We start from the raw sequence: 26,371 nt of genomic DNA, 5'->3' as shown, positions 1-26,371 counted from the left end.
GTTTAATTTTTTATCATTACATTATGGAAAAATAATGAACTTTTTCACAATATGCTAATTTTTTGAGAAGGACCTGTATATATATATATTGCTCTTTTTATTTTTTCCTGTTGAAAATCTGTTTGGAAAAATCAGTAGATTTCCTCATCCCTGAGCAGAAGAGGTATCTAAGCAAAATGCAATCTGCTAGAGATTGTACAGCTCAGATGAAGACAACCATAGGCATATATTGTGGCAATGCTTTAAAGTTCAGATATATTGGCAAGTATATTGGAATATATTGGAAATTAGTGATTGGGTTGGAATAAGTATATGAAATCTACATGATGAAGAGGCTAACAGTGAATTACAATCTGAGTAATTTATCAAGCTGTGGGGAAAAAGGGTAAACTACATTATTCAACTAAGACTAGTATAGAAATAACAGTTATTGAGAAGAGGAGGGAATTGAATTGGAGAATATGTTTAAAAATAAAAGTAATGAAAGAATAAAGCCCAAAGTATAATTCGGCTATCCGCATTCCGTCACTTTCTGTGTACTGTCTGTATGATGCAATTTTCGTCACCAGAAGTGTCCGCGCTCACGGTTCCACGTGCAGCCCAATTTTTGTGACTGCGCAGACCGTTCGCGTATGACAGCGCAGGTGCGAGGTGAATGTTGAGACACTGCGTTCAGCATTGCAGATGTGTCAAACTCATCCTTGCTTGCTCATCCACGGTTGAGTATACTTCGAAAGCTGTGGACATGGCTGTACACGAGACAGAACGGAACACAGAAAGTGAAGTATACCCAGGCCGTAACAGTTTGAATAAAAATAAAAATACCACTATAGGGAATGAGAGTATCTTTGGAGTCAAATATATCCCACTTGGGTTATCTGCCAGTTTAATGGCTGAGTAATAAATATACAACTGTACAGTTTACAATTTACTTTTTTTGAATAAACAATCCTACAAATCATACAGAATTAAGTTTTTTGAAAATCTCAAAATCCAGAAAGTTATGTGTGAGGGGTAGGGTTAGGGTAAAGGTATACAATAAATATATTTAAAAACCATATAAAATATTCAAACTTTTTATTCAGCAAATATGATGTAGATTATTGAAAATCGTATTACGTCTTGTGGTTAATAAGTGTTGAAGGCTGTAAATACTTCAGTTACACACTATAGAAGCACACTGTTCTTTTGTTCTTTTTTTTTATTCAGCAAAGATGCATTCAATTATTTAAAAATGACAGTAAAGACATTTATAATGTTATAAAAGTTTAAAAATATATGCAGTTATTTTTAAACTTGCTATTCATCAAAGAGTCCTGAAAAAATGTATCCTGGTTTCCACAAAAATATTAAGCAGCGCAACTGGTGAGAATGTGTAGCTGCATGAAAAGTCCAGATGGTTCAGATGTTATTAACATTGGTTTGGCTTTAACAACATTTGCACACAGTAAGTTCTGAAGGTCATTGTGGCGGTTTGTATCTTAGACTCAAGCAGGTTCACCTCTGACGTGGTCATTGTTTCTGTGAAAAACTTGTCTTTTCCCTTCAGTTAATACAGCATGTGTCACTGTGGAAGAAAGGCTTTTGCTAAATATGCTTGCTTATTGATAGAGCTGACAACAAACATTATATGATAAGTCACTAGCTTTAATTTTGTCTAGCAAATCAAATTCTTCAAGAGTTAGTGTGGTTGCATGGTTGGCTCAAAAACAGGTATTTCATTTAAGGCACTGTGGAATCATTTCTGTTGTCTCCACCAAAGGTCACTGGCTGTTCTCTGCAGCTTTTTCAATGTCATCAGGGCCCTTATATGATTTTCTTTCACAGTACATATGATCCAATGTAAGATGTAACTAAAATGTAGGAAGTCAATTTGTTGTCAAGAAAACCATAAAACAGAAATTTATGTTACTCTGTAAAGTATCCCTAAGCAAATGGTGCCAGTAAACCATTCTTAAATGTTAAAAACAGGCTGAGGTAAGGATACACACACCGATTAATTCAACATTAAGTTCCCCGTCTCCACGTCTGCTTCAAAACTGATGCCCTGTGGATTCCTGTCTCTGTTTGACTGAAAGTAAACAATCATTTCATATTTGCTGAGACCTTTAACTGTAAGTCTAGTGACATTTCAGTTTGCTGAAGTACTGTCATCTGAAGTACTGTGGCCCCTAGCAGAGGTTAGTTTTTCTTTGTTCTGTTGTCTGGCCTCTGCTGTCATTGCTAGTAATGTGACTGAACGTTTCTGAATATCAGGAGGCAACAGGCTGAGGGAAATTTCATTCATCTGTAAGTGTCTTAGTTACAGCGGTGTCTGAGTAGGGATATTAATACTGTGCTGTATTATTACATTTTTGTTGGTTTAGATGAAATATCCAAGAAGTCAGGACTCATTATTAATTGATTTCAATTGTGTTTTTGGTTTTTTTTTTTGTTTGTTTGTATTGTTGTGCTTTTTTTCTTTGCTATTATTTGAATGATTTCCAGGAAACCCAAGTTAGATTCCAGTACAGTATAATTGATCCATCAGGTTTTTTTTATTTTTTATTTATTTTTAATTTTTTAAATTTTTTTTAAGCTGATTAGGCTGTGAAATAAGTTAGTGGACCCACTATTACTAGTCTTGTGTGGCCAGACCTTTGCTGGACCTCAAGGTTTGGTAAATATTGCAGTTCATTCTGGAGGCAGGGTGAGCAGATTGACTGACATGTACAGCGACCAATCAAAAGATCTTTCAAAGATTTTATCTCACTAAACTTGCAACAAATCTAGTGATTTTTATCCTTAAAAGCACTTGATGTGTCATCCTGGTACCCTGTAAACACAAGTTTGTTTTCAGACAGCACCTCAAGATTTCAGTGGGTCCTTAAGTCTTGATTTGGTCAAATGTCTCAAATAGTGTGAGAAATTTGAAGATGGAAAAGTCGCAGAAATATGGATATGTGATTATTAAAATGAATGTGAGTGCTGCATGTTTCAAAGACAAAATATGGTGCTGTTGCACGTTCTGCAGAATTGTGTCTTGGGAGTAGTTCGCAATCAATGAAGTGCACACATTTATGCCTAATGGTTGCTTATTATGCACCTTTGAAGAATTTACCATGTTTACGTTATGGTTTTTAAATGATAATATTTTGTAGATGGTTGTAGAGTGCATATTTTATGTCTCATCTATTTGAATGAGCAGCTGGAAGTAGTAAAGCATAGACATTTTTAAAGTAAGAGTGTATTTTGTGCTTTTTTATGATTAAAAGTCCCTCAAAATACGTAAAATCTTTTCTTGTTTTTTCCCTCCCTGGCTATTATTGGTATTTTGCCATTTAAACTCTTGTGGCTTCTCTCTGGGCTATCCTGTCATAGAAAAGAAAGACAAAGAAAGACTCTGTACAATAATCTTTATATTGTTTTGGTTTGTTTTGTAATGGCATGCAGAATTAATTTTATTTGTGCAGCTTTTAAAAAAGGTTGTAAAAGTCTTAAATTGAATTTTAAAAGACAGCAGAAAACCCTGCACCTGCCTCATAGCCCATCAGATTTGACCTTACTAGATCAAAAAGTGTTTTCCAGATTTGTGCAGCTGTATGACCAGGTTAAACCAGACAAATCAGCTTTTTCCCCCCTCCACCAGGGTTTTCTTGTTACAGCACAGCACCCTGAAATGTATTCTTCGCTTAAAATTTGATTCTTCAGTTTGTTATTTGAGCAGTAAGTGAGACCATTTTTCTTGCTTCAGTTTTAAATTTGACAAATTTGCAATATAGTGTTTTGTCACAATACTGGAATCTTATTAAAATTACTAAATTTAGTATTATTATTTTTTTAATGGCTGAGGTAGGCTTGCTGTTATTTAGGTTAGCAGTGTAAATGCTTAATGAAATTTGATGCAATTTTGTTTCAATTTTGTTACGGTGTTCACCACTTGATGTCCAGTGCGAAATCTGGGTCCTGAATCAAAACCAGTTGAGAACCAGTTATTTAAAGTATTTTCATTTCTTATTTCTTTAAAAAAAAAAAAAATAATAATAATATTAGATTTGGGTCAGTTTTGACCCAGAAGAGGAACATAAAAAAGAAAAGAAAAAGAAAGAACAAAACTTGGGTTAAATGGGTTAACATTATCAAAATAAATCAGACCTTTTTTTAATGCATGTTTTTAAAAATGTTTTAAATTGTGTTCTGGTCAGTTTTGACCTGGGTATCAGCTGAAGTTTTAGCCTACATATCATGTAATTTGCACTTTATCCATTTGCTGTATTTGTCTCGAAAACACTTGAAGTAAAATTTATTTAGCCTCTGAAATCTTACACACTTTTAGTTCTGAATTTTGTTGCTAAACATAAATATGCATGCACAAAGATGCTATAAACACATGAAAAGTCTTCTTATGGTTCATAGATCAAGGCAAACCAACCCATGTGTCTTTGGGTAACAGTGATTCAGCATGACGACAGAATTTGCTGCTCTATAGCTGTATTTATCAAGCCAGATTGGAGAGACGGGTGGTATAGAGAGAGTCTGTGACAGGAGACGGGTCTCTCTCTCTGACTTGCTCACACACACCACAATACTGCAGCTCCATCCTCCTTCCTCTGATTGAAACCATGGCAGATGGGGTGCAGCAAATTGGAAGGCAGAACGGTGCTGATCCGAAGCTTGCCTTTTCTCTCTCTGATAAAAATATTAATTTTCAGCTTGGGCTCAAGTCGCTGATCGGGGGCAAGCATGTGCTGCTGGGATGATGAAGGCTTTGGAAAGACAGTCAAAGGTCCATGTCCACTTGAAGCCTCTCAGAAGTTCCTCACGGTGTCCTTACCTGCCTCTGTTTAGAAAATGAAAGAAGAAACAGTGGAATGGAGAAGAGAATGAGATTATTTTAGAGGCACACTCTTTTTTTTGTCACTGTCTCTTTGTCCCCATGCTTCTGTATTACTTTTTATTTTCCAATTTACCTTCTTGCACTGCCCTGAGCTGTTTTACAGACTGGTTCAGAATTCTGTAGATGTAGTCTTTCAGATGGACAATGTTCTCCTGGTGTTCCAGGATTGTATTTTATTGAGCTGGAAGGTGGACAGTTCCTCTCAGTCTCTGTGTAAGAGTTTTGCCAGACAGTGGGTTTTGGGCTGTGCTTTGGTTTCTGCATTTTGGGTTTGGGTAGAAATTAATGTACCAAATAATTATTATAATTATACATTCATGATTATAATTATTTTATGCTATACTTTTTGTACTGAAAATGAAATATAAAAGAAAATCAAAAGAAAACAAACACTTCCAGGTCTGTTTCGGGCTTAAAATTTGACAAAGTCAGTTGGGTCAGATCAGAAATCATGAAAGAACCGCTCACTCAAAAATGGGAATTCTGATGTTTATTTATTTATTCTTTTTTTCTTTCATGGAGTGCAAAAGACAACGTTTTCAAGAATGTTCATAGAATGTAGGCATTTAGTGATGAGTAAAAAGTTTCCTTTCTGCCAAAGCTTTCAGTTTTGTTCAGTGTAATGCCATGGTGTCATCGGTATTGGTGTTTGACTCATTGACATCAAACCTGGTGTGATGCATCTTTACACCACAAGTTTGAATATGCAAATTTTTATTTATTTATTGTGGTTACATTTTTTAGCCTTTTTAACCTGTTGGAGATCACAGTGAAGCAGGGACATGAAGCAAAAGGGAGAGAACCACAAGTTGCGAACTGAACTCAAGGTGTAACTTCACCACATGCTGTAGTGCTACCCACAAGGCTTCAGCTCTGAATGATTTTTGAGAGCTATGGCATAAGGGAAGATTAGCAATGAATAATACCTTAAATTTTATCCTGTTCCTTAAGGGGAGGTCACATTTACTGTTGTTCAGCAAATTTTCGTAGGCGAAATCCAGTCATTTCAATAGCGGTCCACATGAACAAGAATTTCCGTATGCAGATTCGTGACCATGAGAATTTCAGCTACACAGCAGCTGCTCACAACTGCTTGGTTTTAATATTCATAAAGACCTCTTTGTATCCCTGTGTATATAAAACACTCTGCTTTTTATTCTGAATCACCCTCAGTTGTTTTTTCTCTTTTCCTTCTCTCGTGTATCTCACCTTAATCACTTTCTCAACTTTTGTCTTTGTCGTTCTCTCTGTCTCTAAAGTTAACTTAAGTGAAAGCGATGGCAGTGATGCAGAGCTCAGTGAATGCAGCAGTGACAGGAAGACCTTCATGTCTGAGACGGATCAAAGAAGAGATTCCGGTAATACACAACTCCTGGAAATTCACTGCCAAATATACACGGACACTCCCCACCCACTCACACAAACTCGTACAAACTAATACAACTCCATCTGTTAGATCTACCACGTTTCACAGAAAACAAAAATCCCCCTAAAGCTTAGATTTGTTTGTTTTACAGCTTGATGCACTTTTTTTTTTTGAATAAGTGCCCACTTTGAACAAAACATTGCCTTTATAATGGCTTTTTGTTTTACTAGTATGCCCAAAGTAGATTATAAAAAGAAAAACAAATATAGGTTCCATATACTGTAGGTTTCCCAAAAATACTCCCATCTTCAGCTTAAATTTTGAATAAAAATTTAGTTTTATTTCTTTTTTTTTTTTTTTTTTAATTGTGAACATCTTTGTACACTCAGAATCGAGTGGAGGCCAAGTGCAAACACCCCTGCAGTCCAGCATCACCAGTCCAACTCAAACCAGCTTTCACATGGAAAGCCCTTCCAGCGTGGCCAGCGAGAAAAGCAGTAGCGGTTTCAATCCGGGTCTGGAGGAAGAGGTCATGGACCATAGTCGACCTTTACTAAGTGAGTGCCCACTTACACACTTGGTTAGCTATCTAAATGGGGACATTCAATAGACTTCTATTGTTTATATTTTTTTATATATATATATATATATATATATATACACACACACACACACACACACACACATACAGCTTGTTATAAATACCATAACCTAACTTTTTTTTACAATTGGGGAAGACCCCAGAAGAAGGTTTTGTCACATTTGGCTCACTCCTGGGCACTGATATGTCCCCAAAATATGTTTATGTATACACACAAACACTCGCACACACTGTTCTTTTCCCCTTTGAGCCAAGTAACACTAACAGCTGTACACTAAATAGGGTGTCTGTCCTCTGTCCTCTTTTGAAATACTCATACTAAAGGAGTTACAAAAACGCCTTTTTGTCAGTGTTTGCTCATTCAAGTTATCACTATTACTATTGCTCATACTTTTTTCAAAACCTTATTACATGCATTGAAGAGGAAACTGAGCCATATCTAAGGACCTTGGTGTGGGCTCTTTTGACGTGTGCTAGACTAGTTAAGCAACTACCCAGAACAGCTTAGCAACCACATAGCAATTTCCAAAGCACACTGGTATTGTGGCATCGAGTTTCAAACAAGCAATCAGTTTACTTTAGATAGTGTAACAATCTACTCGTATATGTTGTTCATGCTCCTAAATGTATGGTAGTACATGAATGTGCAGACATGTGTCAGTGCTATGCAGCTGTGACTCATTAGCAGGCCAAGATGGAATCTACTGACTGTTTCTTTGCTTGCTTTGAGACAAAATCAGTGGAATTCAGTGAGATGGATTTACAGTAAACTTGGAAGTATTGTAGATTTTTATTGATTGGATGAAAGCATTGTCACATTAGACGATGTATTTAATAAATAACAGTGTAAGGAATGTCAGGTGATCAAAGACTCTTAAAAAAAATAAAGGTTGCAAAAGTGGGTTTTCGCAGTGTTGCCATAGAAGAAACATTTTGGGTTCCCAAAGAACATTTCAGTGAACAATTCCCAAATAAAACATTTTTTTTCTTAGTGTAAAGAGCATTTTAATACTCTAAATACACTTTTTACCCTAAAGGTTCTTGGAACCATAGATGCCAATGCCAAACCTTTATTTTTAGGATTATAGTAGAGTGCACACAAACAGTTTCGTTTTTTGTTTTTGGCCAAGAGCAAATTATTCTTGCATGTGTCTGTCATTATTTGCTGCTTCATTGTCCACCTCTGTATCTTTCTTCTCTGCCTTAAGGAGCTTAAATTCCCACTTTCTCTGGTTTAAAAAAAACAAAACAAATAGCCCTCATTATTCCAATGATATTGTGCGTCTTGCTCGAGCGCTCTCCAATTTGTACCGTTTACTTTCAGAGATAAGAACCCCTCCCTACATACAGGCTTCGGCAAGCTTAGCATGAGGTGCGATATCTTCCAGCCCTCTGTGTTAATGATAAAACTTTCAAATGTCAATGCAAGACATAAAGGAAACATAATTAAAGCCTTTTACTGTCACAGTTATGGGCTGTTCACTGAAGTTCCATGTCCCTGCTGTTTTTGTTGTCATTCCTTTTAAAATTATTTTCCTGGCTGGGAGTCTATAACAGCCCTCAGAACGGTTTGAAGAAAAGTTGTCAAATTTGGCACATTGTATATAAACAATACTAAAATTACACTGGAAAGCAAGTTATTCCATTTTGATGAAAAGCTAATTCAAAATATAAATAAATACTATATTAGTATATAAACAATACTAAAATTACACTGGAAAGCAAGTTATTCCATTTTGATGAAAAATTTAGAATAACTCAATCAGGTGAATAGTGAAAAAGAAGTAAATTTTGATTTCATTCTGGCTTGAGCTAATGAGCATAATTCTGTTATATTGGATATTATTTTATTTTGGATTGGTCCCTCTTCCATACATGAAGATTAGGAAAAATTTAACACTACTACAGTGCTGCCAACAGAGAAGCCTTCCAGGATTACACATCAGCCTGTAGCTGTTCGAAAGAGATCGATCCTGTCAGAGCTAATCATTCAGAGTGGCCGCCTGCAAGACCGCAGGCCACTATGGTGGCACGGTCCTCTTTAGCTAATGCTGAAATCGATCTAATCAATCGAAACAGAACAGCCACGGGTCTGATTGATCTGAGACCCCTGTGATTGACACGTCTCCTCAGGGAGAAGAGAAAGGGTCGACACAATCAGGCAGCGACAACGATCATTAACATAAACACAAAAACAATACACCACAAACAAAACAAGACAGGATTTCAGTGTAGAGAATGAGCACTGTAAACAACTTACCCAATCTTTCTGCAAGCCCCATGTATACAGGGTCCACCCGCCTCATGGTCTTCACCAGGTCTTTTTTACGGAACTTGATCTCCACCGTTCCTTCAGGCTCCAACACACCACCACTGCAGAACACACACACTCATGAATCAGTTCATTCAAATATGCTATTACAATGAATCAGTTTGAAACATTAATACAAATACATACAAAGCCAAACACAACCAAACACAACCAAACTAAACAAAACCATACAAAGCCAAACACAACCAAACAAAACAAAACCATACAAAGCCAAACACAACCAAACAAAACAAAACCATACAAAGCCAAACAAAACCAAACACAACCTAACAAAACAAAACCATACAAAGCCAAACACATCAAAACAAAGCACAACCAATGCAGTGTTAATAAACTGTTAGTTATGTTTACATAAAATAAAAATAAAAAAGATGCAATGCATGGTATCAAACAAAACTGGTTCTTACCGGCTGTCCTTATCTGCATACATCTCCATGTGGCGAAGGTTGATGGTGGGGTCTATGACGACCCATGATCCTCCCCTGAGCTCTGCCTGTGGAGGGATGTACACCAACACTGGCTGCCTGTATTCTCTCAGCCCGTCCACTATATATGCTCCAAACTTCAGCACCTGGTCATACATGTCTAAAGACAGGAGAGCATGAGGTGTTAGCAGAGACCATCATAGCTCACTAAAGCGCATCCTACTTCATTTCCCACGTCACTGACCTTTCATCCCTCCAGAGAAGCCCCTCCAGTTGGCAAACACCATGAGTGGAAGCCCCTCTCGGTTGAAGTCTTTAATGGCCTGTGCAGTCTTAAAAGCAGAGTCGGGGAACCACACTTGCCCTGCTTGTTGGATGATCTACAGGAAACAACATAAAACACTGGTCATCTCACTGTAAGAATCAAGTGACAGAGTGTGAGTGTTTCTAAGTGGTCACCTTGGCTTCTGAGTCCAAATTCGCTGGGTCTGCTGGGATTGAGAGCTCCACCGACCGGGTTTCCACTGCAACGACTCCAGTTGGGATCCCGCCCAACCTAAAATAGACAATCGAAAATGTGTTTTACACAAGTAAAGATTACACTAGCGCTCAACAATAACAACAAATAAATAATAATAATAATAATTCTAAAAATTTATTTTACACATTTTATCCTTCAGTTAAAGGAATATTTCAAATTTTCAAAAAAAAAAAAAAAAAGTCCTATTGACTCATTTATAATTTAATTTTGATTTAAAATAATCAAACAATTATCAAAATGATTATTTTAAATTAGGCTTCATCTAAACTAACAACAATTTGTAATCATACTTCTTCATTCAGTGGACTTAATTAATAATCAATCAATGACATTATTCCAACAATGTATAAAATATTTGAATTATATATATTTTTTTAAATAGCATGTAAAAATAGAGCAAAGTAAAATGAATAGCAAAATAAGGTTTTATCATGCAGACAAATACTCTAAAAGGTAAATAAAATGGAGCCATTCATTGTCAATCTGTACTGTGGCAGATAACTAAAGGAGTATGGATCAGAAGACTGATGTGAAACTAATGTTCCCCACAGGAGCTTTCAAAGTGCATTTATCAGAGCAGGACCTTCCCAATTGACAAACGCTGCCCTATAGGAATTGAGGTCAGAGGTCAACACAAGTTCACTGAGGAGTGTAAAGGCTCAGACTGTGTGGTTAATCATTACAAAAATAAGTATTTGTGAATATGCATCACTGCATTTGCCATTTATTTAAAGTAATAATAATGATAACAATAACAAGTATATTTCTCAAGAAAACCCCTTTTAAAAATGGTTAGTTCTGAGAGCTCTACAGTAGTTTGTTTGCGATATAATATCAGACCATCTATAAGTCAATAAGTGCCATCTGCAAGTTTTAGGATTTGCCTAAGAGTCACAGTACTTTTTGGGGTGACAGTATTTATTGGTGCTTACCTGGCCCGCCCTACGATTACACTCTGTGCCCATGGCTGCATGATCTCCAGAAAAGAGCCGTGGTCAAAGAACCCACTCACCCACGCACCCTTAGTTACTGTATGGAAGGAGAAAGCCTGTTAGTGCTGCATTTGCATCCAATCTTCATCAGAGATATGCTGAGCTTAACCGAGTGGAAGCACATGCCTGATACAGGAAGAGGTTACCATTTAATTACACTGAGACCTGTCTCTGCACTGAGACAAAGATTCTTCTCCTTGCCACCCATTCTCGATATCTCCCCACCTCACTGTGGCAATTACAGTGATGTGTAATCTGTCTCGCCAATAAAAAAACACTCCATATATCCCAGAGTATCTTATCTCTGAGTGGAGAGACCTAGTCCTGTGCCTCAAACATAAACCATCAGACCACAGTCATCCATTACTGGACACTCCCTCCATCTAACACCACATCCCTTAGCACAATTAATACACAAGATAACACTGTAGGAGGATTGAACAACTTTTGACAGCATAATGTCACTGACACAGAAAAATTCCTCAAGCGTCCTTTTTTTTTTTTTTTTTTTTTTTTTTTTTTTTAAAGGAAGAATTTTTATTACAGTAAGGCACTTACAATGAGGAACATCTAAGAGGGTCCACGATAAAAATCTTTCCACAGATGCTGTCAACAGAGCTAAACATGTAATGAAGTCTAGGGTTGCTGCATCTACTCACTCTGACTGGGACGTCCTGCTAACATCCAGCGTGGGTCATAAGGTGCCTTCGTAGGAACAAACTCCACTGGCCGATCGATAGGATCTTTAGCACTGAGCATCGGCACAGGACTTGACCTATTCTGAAGAAGAACAGCACTGTTAGACTCGAAACAAGATTCTCTGGGTTTCATGTCACAGTGTCTTCTGCATACCTTTGGCATGTAAGACAGCCAGATCAGTAGTGTAAACACTCCCTCAAAATCATCGCACACAGTGGTGTGTGTGACTCCATTATTGTGCATGATCTGTACTCCACCCAGCTGGTTATTGGAGGTGTACACCTCACGACCCAGAACCTGTGGAGAAAGAGCAAAGTGGTGAATGAAGAAGTTTTGTTCACAAGTCACAAAGCTGCAACAGTGAGTATTTCTGAAGAAAAACTAGCGGCAGGATTGCGCTAAGTACTGTATGTTTGTGAGATACATGAAACTGAATAAGACTTCTTGGAGAAGTTTCTTTGCCAAGTGTTCTCTGCTCAAGGGTAAACATCAGTTCAAAGCAGACCACTATTCTGGGACCTGAGTAAAGAAATTAACCTGAAAAAAGACAAAGAAGGTGAAGCCCCAGAGCACAGCCACCTATAATGCTATCAATAGACCAATAGCAATTTGAAGGTGATTAACACCAAAATGAACTCCAAAAGATCTTTGCTTCAGCCAAGTTTGTTTGAAATTATGTCACAATTATGTCACAATCATTTACAGTAATTTCTTCATTGTTGTCTGGAGTCTTCATGATGTGCCATTATGCGAATTAGCTATCACTTGATTGCAAACCAGTCTAATATTGTGGAACCATTGATTTCATATTAACCCCTGCCCATAAACAGCAGATTAAAAAAAAATATGAACTGTGATTGGTAATTTTACATGTTGGTCAGGCATGTCCCACTAGCCTTTTCACATTACTGCCATTGAACTCCTGAATGGATTCAGGAGTCAAGCTACAGCACTACCTCTGGTGTCCAGTTGCCTGCAGGTCAAGCATTGCAATGATGCTCAAAGTCCAAAGAACTTCAACTTTGACTCTTTATGACTGTGCGAACAATTTCCTTAATGTATAATTGATGGTGCCACCTTGACAATAGATTGTAATGAGTTGGGTGATTCTTGGCCAGAATAAGCTGCAACGTAGACCAGACTTTATGTTGATCAGTGTGATGTCACTAACTCTTCTTCTTGCTTCTTACTTAAAGAAACACAAAACTAGATAGTATGGCGTGTGTATTGTGTGTTATGGCAGTGTCAGTGATATGGAGGTCCTGGGGCTGTGTGGATCCATACCATCACACAGGCAGTCAGCCCAGTGCTGGAGGGTGAGAAGAGTCTGCTCATGCTCAGTGCTTGTCAATGACCCGGGAAGAATGACAATGTCACCGATTGGTCAGTGGTGGAGAGTAAGGGTTTTTTATGCCTCTGGGACTACATCAAAACTCAGATTTCATCTTCCTTTATTTATTCACACACTGATTAAAGAAATCACACACAATGTTTTCTGCAGAGTGATGCCATTTTTGTGGTAGTGTAAATACTGTGAAGCATTTCTTTTCATTTGAGCTCCTTGACAACTTCTGGTTGAATCAATGGCATGAGTTTGGGGGAAGACTACGTGTTGGGTTGAACAATTGAATATTGAAGGAGTGTCCACTCCTGTTCCTGCAGTCTCACGGTCTTGCAGAATTTAGCTCCAGTCCCAATTAAACAAACCTGAACCACCTAATCAAAGTATCCGGGCAACTTCTAGGCAAGTTTGCTAGGAAGAGTGTGTTGGTCATTTTGCAACTGTGTGTGGTGTTGCTAGTGGCATAGAAATTTACTACTCAGCTTCTCTAATTTCTGCTTTCCCCACAAGAAAAATTAATACACTGTTTCAAAAGTAAACTGTTTGACTCACAACTGGCTATTTATTTACCCCTTCTAGAAAAGCCAAGGCCAACCTAACACTCAAACGTACTCAATTTGTGGCTATGTTCAGTCCAGAGTCTTAATCTCAGAGTCTTGGTCTTGGGACCACATACATTGATTTGGGTTATGATCTGGAGCTCTTGCAAAGCTTTCACACTAGACACATTTGCTGTGATGGGTGCAGTCTGAATCAGAGTACACTTAATCCTGGTGCCCCTTGCAGTGTTGGTCTGGTTTTAGACTCACTTGATTCTATTGAAACCCAGTGCATCTTGTGTCATCACAAGCTAGCATTATAGAGAATACAATGCTGGCCAATATATTTTTGTTTTACGCAGTTCCAAACTCTTAGGCATCCTCCTCTAGATAGTTTCTAGAGTTCTGTACCATGGTGCACTTTCATATTACCAATTTTTCATATAAACCATGTCCTGTTTCAAACTAAACTGCTAGTGTGAAAGCTCCCTTGGACTGCATCTACAGTATATCTCAGCTTATGGTCTCATATAAGATCTGGAGTGCAAGAGGTCGAGTTCTGGGAATCTAGTTTTGGTCAGGGCATTGACTCCAACTCCAGATAGCATACATGTGTCTGGTATGTACTTTCTTTTGTTCCAATGTCTAATGAAAAAATGAACTCTTCCATACCTTCCACAGTGATAGAATCACTAAGATTTGACCATCCACGGAAAGGCAACTCTAAATTAGACCGATTTCTTTGTAACAGACTCCCTTGCAGACATTATGTGCCCTGAGACCTGTGTGGTAATGCTTATTGTGGGTATTTGTAAATGAGCTGATCACAGTTCTGCTCTAATTAACACAGTAATGGGACTGTAAAGAACATTTTCAGATGGAGATAGATGGGGCGTTCCTGCGGTTCCAGAGAGGACAACCAGACACTGGCCATGACTGAAATATCTGAATACTGTTTTTCTGTCCACACCGGACATTCAAGAATCGTTAAAGGAAATTATTCTGAATAAGAATCATTTCCAACCCTAATCTAGAGCTGAAGAGAGTGATGGGAGAAAGGCAGAGCGAGACAGGGATATCTGTAGCTGTAGAAGTGCTCATTCTGTTCTAAGAGGAATGATATGGGTGTACTTCCCCGGTCTCAGCCCCAGGCATCAGCCTATTTCTATGCAAATAACAACTTCACGCTTCTCTTTCTATTATTCCTGCAGGAGCTGCAGCATCATGACGGGAGAGAGAGATGCGGGGGAGGGCAATCACTGAGGGGTGATTTATAAACCTACAGAAACACATTTGTTTTTCCATCATGGCAGGTGACTTCTATTGTCTTTATACTGAGATATCAGTTTTTATACTGTCCCTCAGTTCATAGAAAAATAAATTCTGTTCCCAATAAAGCACATGGGGTACCTTTGACGCTAACCTGTCACAATTCCTGCCTCTGCTCAATCAAATTACTTCATGCAATTAAAAGAGAGGCCAATTAAAATGCCCTTATCAGCAGAGTGAATAGGCAATTTATGTGCAAATGCCATCTTTCATAGAAGCAACTAAACAACAGAGAAGACCTCTAAAATCATAAAAAAGCATACTAGGCGAATTATAAAACTGCTTTGAGGAGGCAGAGCTGGCATGTAGTGGATTCTAACCTTAAACCAGGAAACACATTAACGGGTGCAGCTGCTGACCTTATTGAGAGCTCCAGCTCCAGTCAGGATGATGTGAGAGTTCTCCACCTGTATGGTTCTTTGGCCCAGTCTCACCAGATATGCTCCAATTCCAATGGCCCTGCAAGTCACCTGAGCACCACCAAACACACAGATACTCAAAACACTATAACATAGACACTGCTATATAAAATATATATTTTTTTGAAAGACCTTAATCTGAACTGGAAAGGTAGAGCTTTACTTAATTTATTGCTTATGAGTTCTTATGACTATACCAGAGTGGAACTTTTACAAATGTTTCGCCAAATCTTTGCCATAGTTTGTAACAAGTGTGTGTGCATTCTGTCAGCGTACTAGGTTCATGGTGATGATATCCTCATATGCCAGCGAAGATTCACCTGCGATCATGCCAGAACCTCTCAAGTTCTCCACACCCAAGCCCTCCTCTTTACCAATGATATCAGTGATCTTATACCTGCAAAGACACAAATGTGCCATAAGAGGAGAATTTACATTACAGTAGAACAACAACAACAACAAAAAAAAAAGACTAAAAAAAAAAAAAAATCTCCCAGTCCAACCATTTACTTAATCTAAGATGCAAAACCCCCTTGCTCTTATACCAGATATAAAAGCATTAACAATACTATTAATGAGGAAGTCTTACCTACTGTATTTACAAACACCAGAGGAATTAAGTATTTTTACAATTTGTTAATAACTACGGATCCTTTCAAAAGATAATGAGAGACAGGGTGGTAACTGGTCATGTAAAACTATTTTTGGTGAAGAAAACCTTTTTGCGCAGAGAAATTACAATATTTTTAGTGAAAAGGGGAAAATAAAATAATAAGAACAAAATTTTTCAATGACCCCCCCTCCCCCGCCACCAGCTTACTAATTTTTGAGCTAAAAGTGTGGGAAGTGTGGGATGATACACAACTCACCTGGATTCACCCTCATCTTCCACATGTTCACAGTGGACTGAGTTCAGAGCAGACACCTTCTTATAGTCCTGAGGTGTGAGGTATAGGTACTTAAAGCCCTACCAATCAGCAGGAGAACACAGTGATTACGACACTCATCTTGAAGATAAACACTACATCAATGATCACTGATCCCTTCCCCTGGAGTCACTCCAAACCTTGTATGGGTCTGCTGGATCCTGCCAGGCCACGTGGAACATGTGTCTGATCTCCTCAGCCAGGCCAATCCGGGCTCCGCTGTTGGCAGCGATATAGATTCGTGGAATGCCGCTTTCCCGCGCCATCTCTGAAGCCTGCTGGAACAGCACATCCTCCTCCGGCCCGAAGGAGCCAATCTTATGTGTGATGTCATTGCTGATCACAATAATCTCACGGCCGGCCGGGTACTCAGGGCTTCGGAGAGTCATCCGCCATGCTACCATGCCAATCTAGAGAATCATGGAATCATGAGTTAAGCTGTTTTTTTCCCATTCTCAATAAAGGTGATCACTAAATAAATGCTTGTGGATCCTCACAAATTTAAGAAGTAAAGGGGCCCCCTACAGTGTACAAAGTTTGCTGCATGTGATCATTTGCTGAAAATGAGCAAAAAAAAATGCCACAAATTAAGCTTGAGGTACATAGTTTACCTGTTTAAGTCAAGTCACCGTTATTTCTATAGCGCTTTATACAATGTAGATTGTTTAAAAGCAGCTTTACAGTGGTAAACAAGAAAATAATAATTCAATTCTGCCATAAAGCTGCTCTAAAAAGACAATGGTAAACAGTCAATGTTCAACTGAAATCAGTGAAGTTCAGTTCAGTTTTGAATAAGGAATACATTTTTACAAAACATAAGTTTCAGCCATTATCATTAACATGGTGCAATCTAACCTCATTTCCTCCAGGTAGGCGGTTCATCTGCACCAGCTGACCCTGAGAATCCAGAACCAGCTCTGTGAAGGTGAGCAATTCTGATGGAAGAGGACACTTTGGTATGCTGGCGTGTGCATCCATGGACTGCCATAGCTTCCTTAGAGCCTAGAGGACGGACAACTGACACCTTAACAAACTAATCACATATGAGAAATATTTCTCTTCATATATTTAGTGTTTTTATTTAAAATATATACAAATAAATATAGATAAAGTCTTCAAAATGTTAGTACAGGTGCGATGGATAAACCAACACCTGATCACCAATGCTGTATTTGATCAAAAAATACAGTAATAAAAGTGATACTGTGCAAAAGAACACAGAACATTAAAATATTTATCTTTTGCAACATTAAAAATGTATTTATTGCCACTTTTGCTCAATGTAACACGTCCTTGCTGAAAAAAATTATTCCTTTCTTAAAAAAAAAATACTGACCTTAAACATTTGAATAGTAAATATATATTGAAATCAAATTAAATCTTTTGCCATTATTAGACTAGTCTTTAGAGATACCTGACGGAACATCTCTGGAAAGTCGTAGACATAGGTGGTACCGAGGCTCTGGGCCTGGAAGCGTTTGGACTGCAGGAGGTCTTTAGTGACGTACGGTGTGTTGATGAGCATGCCATGAAGAGGACCCTGCTTATCTCCGTATGCCTGGAACATGATCTGAAGACAGAGAGGCAGAGGGCAAAAGAGAGTCAGCCAGTCACAGGTAAAGGTAAAGAAATGCAAATAACCATAAATAAATCTATAATTTTCCCCATGTCTAGACAAACAGATAACAGCTGGCCAATGATACACTGACAGTCAAAATGACAAAAGATGATTTTGCAAACATTTTAAAAACGATCAATACTATTTAACTCCATGAAAAAGCATTTTTACTTTGAGATGGAAAAAGTCAGCACTTCACTGACAAAAAACGAAATGACAAATCACTGAAAACCAACATTTGAAATAATGAAACTGTGCAACTGCTGCTTAGTGCAATGACAAATTGTACAGTACCATTTATATGTTTGGACATACGTGAACCAATTCATTTTTCCCATGATAAATATGATGAAGGCATAGTACTGTTGTTCAGTTTTAGCTGTCTGAGTATATATGTGTTTGTGTTAATAAGAGACACGTGAGCCCCACCTGTCGGTCTTTGTGCCCCACCTGTCCTGTATGGGAGTCTGTGACCTCCTTGTACAGGCTGATGTCCAGGTAGTAGCCACTCTCATTGGTCAGGAAGAGGCGGATGGGGATCTGTTTGCCAGTGGGTGTCAGTCGGATGTTGATCTTGAGCTCAGCTTGAAGCACGCGGAGCTTCCACAGACGACTGCCATAGCGCATGACCATGGAGCGCACAGATTCCTCAATCTAATGAGAACACAAGAGCTCAAAACGCATGCAGATATGTACCCTCCTAAAACAAAAATCCTTTGAAACTCATTAAAACCTTAGAAGGGTCCATGATGACGGTCGGGACGAAATTGAGGAAGATGTGATTGCAGTCGGTGCGCACTGTGGTGTTGTTAAAGGCTACTTCCAGCTCATCCATGGCCTCCAGGAGCAAACGTTCTGCCTCGTTGTGCAGGTACTCAAACGACGCTTCCTACACAACAGGAAACCATAGATTGTCACACATCCAACAAAGTTTATGGATGCAAACACAGACCACAGAGATGCTCCTACCTTGGTGACCAAGTCCGAGTGGCGGATGATGGCCCGCACAAAGAAGCGGTAATCTGTGACCTCGGTGCCCACTTCCACGCGGGCAGCTCCCAAGTACAGGTGCATCTTATGATTAGCACAGGGGATGGCCGTCAGTGCAAAGTTACGCATGCGGTTGAGCTCCAGCTGGAAAGCCAAGGCAGGTTCCAAGTGCCTGTAGATACGGTCTTCCACAAACTGGAAAAAAAAAGAAAAAAAAGATTGGCAAAAATGACAAAAAAATATTTTTTTCTGACAAAATGACAGTTTGCCCAAAAAACTATTAATTTTATTAAAAACATGGAAGTTGAAAGAGGTCATGGATTATTATTTTTCTATCTTGTTTTCCTGGGATCAAAAGGAAAATAGTTCTAATAATAAAAAAAAAGACAGAATATTTAAAATCACTGGATCTCATTCACTTACCTTTGCGTACAAAGGTTTTCACAAACAAATCACAATTCATCAATACATTTTGTATTAAATTTTCTAAATTTATTTTAAAAAATGTAGAACAGAGTGACAAAGACTGTAAAGGAAAGGTAGAGGTTGGAAAAGTTTTAATATCATAATATTTTTTGTGATAAACTCCCCTGTTCATATATGAATAATCCACAAAAATTTTTAGTGAATGAGACCATTATCTTTCACAATACCATTTGTAGCTGTTTGTATAGCAGAAATGCAAACCATAACAAAGATTAATTAAACATGGACTTTACTCCCCAGTTACATTAGTTAGCTTAGTTTTAGTGTTAGTGGTTTCAAAATTGGTATCGAGAATTGAAAAATTAAAATTTTGATATCATAGCAAAAATGTACTGAGATATCACTATCGTGAAAGAATAAATAAATACTCATATAAAAGTTGGTAATATTGTGTAGTCCTACTTGTGTTAAATAGCCTATTACAATATTGACCAAAAATAACTGATTTAACAATTGATTAAGATTTTTGCCAAAAATAAGAAAAAAAAAATAAAATAAAAAATAAAAATAAAAAATAAAATAAAAATCCAGAAAAAGCTCAATTTTACTAATAGAAAAAGACTTAATAAAATAGAAAATACAAATGGAATGGAATTGTTGTTTTAAATTTAGAGAAAGTGAGTCTACAGGAGCAGAAAGTGTCGTGAGCTATAATAGCAGGCTAGATTTAGTAAATGTAGGTAATCACAGCTACTAATGGATGTCATCCCTCTCAAATGAGACAAATAATTAAAAAGTTCATCAATGTAATGAGCTTTGCTGGAACCATTTTAGCAAACTATCAGGGCTGAAGGAAGCCAGAGAAACACCATTGTTCATGATGGAGTGACTTGCACAGCAAAGACAAGAAAAGGAGGAATATAACAGCCTTTTCTTTTCCTCCTCCTCTTTTCCCTTCTGTATTTCCCACCTAAACATAAAGCTGCTGATGAATTTAATGAACACTTGCATTTAAATGTGTTACAGTCCTATGTGTCTGTCACTGGTAGTCTTGTGTTAAACATAACTCACCTTGTCTCGAGCCCGGAAAGTGAAAAATTTGGGGAATTCTCTCTGTGAAATTCAGACATTAAACATTAACAGTGAAATTATATTGCATTCCGTACATGTCAACACTGGAAGACCAGACCAATATTAATAATACAGTATAATAATTAATAATACTGTATTCTTCACTACAGGACATTCACAGAACTAAAACAGGTTTTGTACTTTGCAAAGACTGAACAGTCTTATAATTAAGTCTGTAACTTAATTAAGAGACCATTTATAATGGCTCTGTTCCAAAACCTGGGAGTCAAAATGTTAATAAAAAAAAAAAAAAAACTCAATATTTTTAATAATATTACATTTATACAATTATAAACTTATATTCAATTATCTAAAACAAATAACACTGACTTACAAAGCCACTTTTTTTCTATTCATTGACTTAATTTCAATGATTATTTGTCCATATCCAATATTTCCTTTTAGGGACTCAATCATTGATATACAGTATGAAATTACAAGTGATTAATTTGATTGATTAATAAGCGTATCTTGCAATGAATTTGATTGCATTCTTTAAAAATGACAGCCTAAAATTTTCATACAAAAGAGTACTGTCATTAGTTTAGCAACATGCTAACATCCAGGACGGTGAACACGATTATGCCAATCAAAAATAATTTCATTCAATACTGAGAATGACTACATTCAAATATTCTAATTAAAATTTAACTGTGTGCACCATGCATTTTATATTTAGTATATGAGTTATCATTAGCTTAGCAACACGTTAATGTTCCTCTCTACCAGAACCAACAGTGAGCTTAAGCCAAGTTTCTCATGCAATTCAGACAACTAGTGCTACTGGTGTATCCTGCACGACCTGCGTCAAAAAGTCTATGTAGAATGTTTCAGTTCAGTCACTTGTGAGGCTTCAATTCAGGTAAGATTCTGCCAAAGAAAGTAGCTGCCTATTTTGAGTGTACACAGTGAGCCACCTCGACAGGTTGTGGAACAGAGCCAATGTCTCAAACATTCCACAACTACTTACATGGAACCTCTGGTCCACCTCACAGTTGACTTGCTTCCTGAAATCCTGTTAATAACGGCGTCAAGAGCAAAGAGGAAAAGACACACATGCAGTGGGTGTACCAGATTCGAGATCAGTTACTAAGAATTGCAGTTATTCAAATAAACATTGAACTGATTACAGATTATTTTGTTAAAATTCGATTGAGAAGGAGTGACAGAAAGGAATCATGCTCAAATGTCATTCAGAAAGCATACCTTCTGAGCAACCAGGAAGGTAAGTCTTCGGATGCCGTGCTCAAACAGCAGAGATTTCTGTGGTAAAAATGATGTGAATGAAAATGAATTCACTGAAAGTTTAACATTTCTGCTGGAGGTTAGGAATTTTTCTTCCTCTTCCGTACCATTAACTTGCGGTGTGCCTCAGGGATCAATTTTGGGCCCGCTTTTGTTTTCACTTTATTTGCTCCCTTTAGGCAGGATTTTTCAAAAGTATAACATTCATTACCATTTTTATGCCAATGACACCTCCCTTTGAATCACTGGGATAATTATGATATACATTATTTATTAAATTGTCTAGCAGAGGTAAGATGCTGGTTGGCAGCCAACTTTCTAACATTAAATGATTCTAAAACTGAAATTGTAGTTTTCGGACCTCCAGCATCTATTAAACAGATAAATTTCAATTTTGGTCCTTTATCTATGAATCCTCATACTCATGCAAAAAATTGGGTGTGATCTTTGATAATGGTCTTAAATTTGACAAACAAATCAACTCAGTAGTGAAGAACAGAAGCTTTTATCATCTCAGATCCATTGCTAAATTGAAAGCGTTTTTATCACCAAGGGACTTGGAGACTGGGATCCATGGTTTTATTTCCTCCAGGCTGAACTACTGTAACTCCCTGTATCTTGGTGTGGCTAAGTCTTCTCTATCTCGACTTCAATTGCTACAAAATGCTGCCACCAGTCTTCTTACTGGAGGAAGAAAGAGGGAACACATCTCGCCTGTTCTGGCTTCTCTTCATTGGCTGCCAGTTGAATACCGTGTTAAATTTAAAGTTTTATTATATGTGTATAAGGGGCCAAATGGCCATACTCCACAATACAATTCTGATCTTATTGTCCACCGGAAATGTTCTAGGCCCTTAAGGTCCTCAAACAGTTTTTTGCTGTCTGTCCCACGGGTACGTTTGAAGTTAAAAGGAGATTGTGCTTTCTCTGATCTGCCGGTACACATTAGGCTTTCATCCGATGTTTAGTGTTTTAAAACTTCGCTGCAATCAAATCTTTTCTCTCTGGCCTTTGGATCAATGTAATTTTATTAATCAGGGTGTTCTCTTGCTAGTTTATCTGTTTTATTGTATTGTATTTTCTTTTAGTATGTATTTGATTGTTTTACGTTTTTAGATTGTACAGCACTTTGGTCAGCAGCCATTTCTAAAGCAAATGTGCTTTAGAAATAAAAATGCTTTGCCTTGCCTTGCCTTAAAAACAATCAACATATAGAGAACAGAACTCTGTTTCACCTTAGACTGGGTAAACTCGCGGAACATGGCCGCCAGTCCATCGTCATCAATGTCGCTGTCCGTCTTTATGGCCACATTAAGGATATGAATTGGCTCATCTTGAATGCTCTATAGTATGACAAACAAAAACAATATAAACTAGGGATAGAAAACGATGATTTTCCAAATAATAGCTTCATTGCATCAATCAAATATTCCTGTCTGATCTAATTATCTTTATTTTTTCCTTTTTTTTGACAGGTTCAGAAGATAAAAGGTTCACCTTGTTGTCCTCCTCTCCATACAGCACAGGGTTGCCCCCCTCAGGAAATGTTGGAGTAGAGGGGGGTGAGTCAGAGAAACAGCTCAACACTTCCTTAATGTCCCTGTGATAAGAGTCACATTAGACACTCAACCAGCAAATGTATGTACATTTTGAGAAAACAGCAATAAAAGATAACATGAAACGCCATTCTCAAAATGTCACATTGCAGGTTTAAATGCATCTCTATTTGACACAACAATCAGTGTGCTGGGATCTAGCTGGGATTTGATAGGTCTACAATAAGTGTCTAGCATTTAGGAAAACTGACATTGATATTGATATAGTAATACTACAAATATGATAATATCATAAATAACTTATCTTGTTGACACTCTAAAATAAATGTTATTACAGTTCAACAGAAGATATATTTATTGAAGTTTTTATGTGTCGCAATAAGACAGTGGCGTTAGACTTTATACTGACACCTACTGGTGTGGATGAAACATCATGCAAAAGCTTTTCTGCTACTGATGATAATTTTTTTTTTTTTTTAGAGCTCAGAATTCAAAAGAATTTCAGATCTACTTGTCACCCTTGATGTATTAATTTCATTTAAGAAAGTCCCACTCTTATGCAGAACAAATTAGTCTGGCTTCAGACAATCAGAGTGTTTTAAGCTTATTTTACAAATATTTGAATTGTTTATTTATGGATTACATTTTTCATGCAGATTGTGTGGAGTAAGATCAGGGTCATTCAGTAATAAGCAAATAAACAGGAATCATTTCGATTTCATATCTGTACTAAACACCTTTCCGATTACTGTAGATACACACTAACCTGGTGAACTCCTGGAAGGAGCGGAAGGAAACCATGGCGCCCATGCGCTGACAGGGTGGGGTGAAAGAGGTGTCCAAGAGCACATCACTAACACTGGCCATGTGTACCATGCCGTAGTGGTTCAAGTTAGAGGAAAAGGACATTCTGAGAGAACAACACACCCGCACAAACAAAAATACATGTTATTAACAAAGCTGCATATACCTAATGGCTCAAAAATGTGGCAGACCACCCCAGGAGAAAGATCAAATCATCACCATCACACATCGGTCTAGATCAGAGGAGTGAATGGAAGCAGCATCGCCTCCTCACAAGCTGAATGTGAATAACAAGATGTGTAAAAACTGAATTTTATAAAAGGGGCCAGTTGTCAGGAGGCAATTAAACCAGATGTTAAAGGAAAAAAATAAGTATGACTGAAACTTCACTCTATGTGTGAATTCATGCATTAATTTTCTTTGAAATTCATGATGGAGGTACAGGTTAGTTAAGAATATTCCAGGTTAAACATAATCTAGCTGTGGCCTGCTGTTTACCATACCATAATTACCTTAACTAGTGGTCATCCCTCCATTTGTAAAAACAAAAGAAATGGGTTTATCGTGACACATTTATAATGGAAGTCTACAGGGCATGTTGGCAAGCCAGAGGTTCTTAAACGGGCTGTGAAAAATGTGCAAAATATATTTTTAGCGTTCTTAAAATTTATTAGATATTAATGAAAAACGTTTAACATAACTCCCCCCCACCCTTTTTTTTGTTTAAGTTTTAGATTCAATAAATTTGATATTACAATTTCACTCGGCTTTCTAAAATCAGAAATAGTGAAATTAATATATATATATATATATATATATATATATAATATATATATATATATATATATATATATATATATATATATATATATATATATATATATATATATATATGTATGTATATACAATATACAATCAATATACAATATACAATCAATCATCACAACATTTTTCACACATTATAAATGGGTTTTGATACGGTTCATGAAAATATAGAGCTGACTTCCACTGCAAGTCCTTTATCATTAATACATTTTTCCAGATTTTACAAACTGAGGGATGGAAAGTCAAAATTATTTTCTGTGGTAACTGTTGACATGCCGTAAGTGCTGATTTGAAGTTATATTTAACCCAGAATATTCCTTAAAACACACCCATAATTATAAGCTTAATCGGCACATGTCAAAATTTCATGAGGTGACAAGTCTCCTGTTCTATGTTAGTATCGACAGCAATCTCTTACCCATTAAGACTAATCAAAATATTCACACCCAGATATCATTAAAAAACTGTGTGTATAGATTATTCTTGACTGATTAAACCCTCTCTGTGATTAAACCCTGTAGTCTGTCCTGCTCTACCTGTCCTCATTCTGAGCAGAGTCACTAGCGTTAGCTGTGATATCTGGAGGTTTGTAGTCCTGTAGTGGGGCAGACAGTTTCCTGGGAGGACAATCACATCACACAAACATACACACAGCAGATTTAATCGCAACTATTATGCAGTTAATTCAAACCCAGTATGAGGTCTAAACAATTTCACTTCACTTAACATATAACTGGAGTATCTTCATTTGCATGCGAGCACACACACACACACACACACACACACACACACACACACACACACACACACACACACACACACACACCAAACCAATACACACACAATAATACCATTTCAGACAGAACCACACACATTTGTGTTGACAGTGGTGCAGTAAGCCATGCAAATTAGTTTGTATTCACTGAGATCACGCACCAATGAAGAGCTGTTTTCATTAAAACACGAACTTACACACATAGTATCTGCAATCATTTGATTCAAAATATTAAGAGACACACAAAAGCTTTGATCATTTGACTTCAAATACATATGTCATACATTTGCTATGTTTGAATAATCAAATAGAATATGTATTACTACTGCATATTACACACTGTACACTGACTATAATTTAAAATGTGTGTCTGACCTTGCTGCTCTTCTACTCTATTTCTAAGTCTACATTTTGGTTTAGGGAAGAAAGAATGTGTACTATACCTGTTTAGAGTGGGGATGTTCCCTCTGCAATCAAACAACATTGATTATTGATTGGTTAGTGTCAGGCATCAGTGGGAGGGGTCAGTCAGAGATCAGAAGTGTGTGGCACTTTCACATAACTGACAGATCTAATTTCAGTGCGCTTGATTTATGCGCATATTAACTTGGACC

At 37.4% G+C, this 26,371-nt stretch overlaps 2 protein-coding genes across 2 annotated transcripts in view; one reads left to right on the top strand and one right to left on the bottom strand.

Annotated features, from left to right (window-relative positions):
- LOC109071206 (rab effector Noc2-like) overlaps positions 1–6,843 on the top strand; it is a gene marked incomplete at its 3' end in the record, with an annotated part of 44,546 nt that extends 37,703 nt beyond the window's left edge. Inside the window, exons 7-8 of the mRNA XM_042757418.1 lie at positions 6,136–6,234; positions 6,632–6,843. Coding sequence (XP_042613352.1) covers positions 6,136–6,234; positions 6,632–6,843 — 311 coding nt within the window. The remainder of the gene's footprint in view (positions 1–6,135; positions 6,235–6,631) is intronic.
- Positions 6,844–7,979: 1,136 nt separating this feature from the next.
- Positions 7,980–26,371, bottom strand: part of LOC109081411 (acetyl-CoA carboxylase 1-like) — a 61,541-nt gene continuing 43,149 nt past the window's right edge. The window contains exons 27-51 of the mRNA XM_042757417.1: positions 26,201–26,224; positions 25,519–25,599; positions 24,120–24,263; positions 23,295–23,397; positions 23,033–23,140; positions 21,759–21,815; positions 21,523–21,567; positions 20,493–20,534; positions 18,975–19,190; positions 18,739–18,894; positions 18,435–18,659; positions 17,802–17,957; positions 17,243–17,389; positions 16,528–16,797; positions 16,331–16,428; positions 15,738–15,858; positions 15,402–15,512; positions 11,986–12,129; positions 11,793–11,913; positions 11,074–11,170; positions 10,060–10,156; positions 9,845–9,980; positions 9,583–9,760; positions 9,054–9,216; positions 7,980–8,072 (exon numbers count right to left, since the gene is read on the bottom strand). Of these exons, the coding sequence (XP_042613351.1) occupies positions 7,980–8,072; positions 9,054–9,216; positions 9,583–9,760; positions 9,845–9,980; positions 10,060–10,156; positions 11,074–11,170; positions 11,793–11,913; positions 11,986–12,129; positions 15,402–15,512; positions 15,738–15,858; positions 16,331–16,428; positions 16,528–16,797; positions 17,243–17,389; positions 17,802–17,957; positions 18,435–18,659; positions 18,739–18,894; positions 18,975–19,190; positions 20,493–20,534; positions 21,523–21,567; positions 21,759–21,815; positions 23,033–23,140; positions 23,295–23,397; positions 24,120–24,263; positions 25,519–25,599; positions 26,201–26,224 (3,133 nt within the window). The remainder of the gene's footprint in view (positions 8,073–9,053; positions 9,217–9,582; positions 9,761–9,844; positions 9,981–10,059; positions 10,157–11,073; positions 11,171–11,792; positions 11,914–11,985; positions 12,130–15,401; positions 15,513–15,737; positions 15,859–16,330; positions 16,429–16,527; positions 16,798–17,242; positions 17,390–17,801; positions 17,958–18,434; positions 18,660–18,738; positions 18,895–18,974; positions 19,191–20,492; positions 20,535–21,522; positions 21,568–21,758; positions 21,816–23,032; positions 23,141–23,294; positions 23,398–24,119; positions 24,264–25,518; positions 25,600–26,200; positions 26,225–26,371) is intronic.

Source organism: Cyprinus carpio, chromosome A5 (assembly GCF_018340385.1).
Source record: "Cyprinus carpio isolate SPL01 chromosome A5, ASM1834038v1, whole genome shotgun sequence".
Classification (NCBI taxonomy): Eukaryota; Metazoa; Chordata; class Actinopteri; order Cypriniformes; family Cyprinidae; genus Cyprinus; species Cyprinus carpio.
Note: the sequence above shows the minus strand (reverse complement) of the source record. Positions and strands in the feature narration are given on the sequence as shown.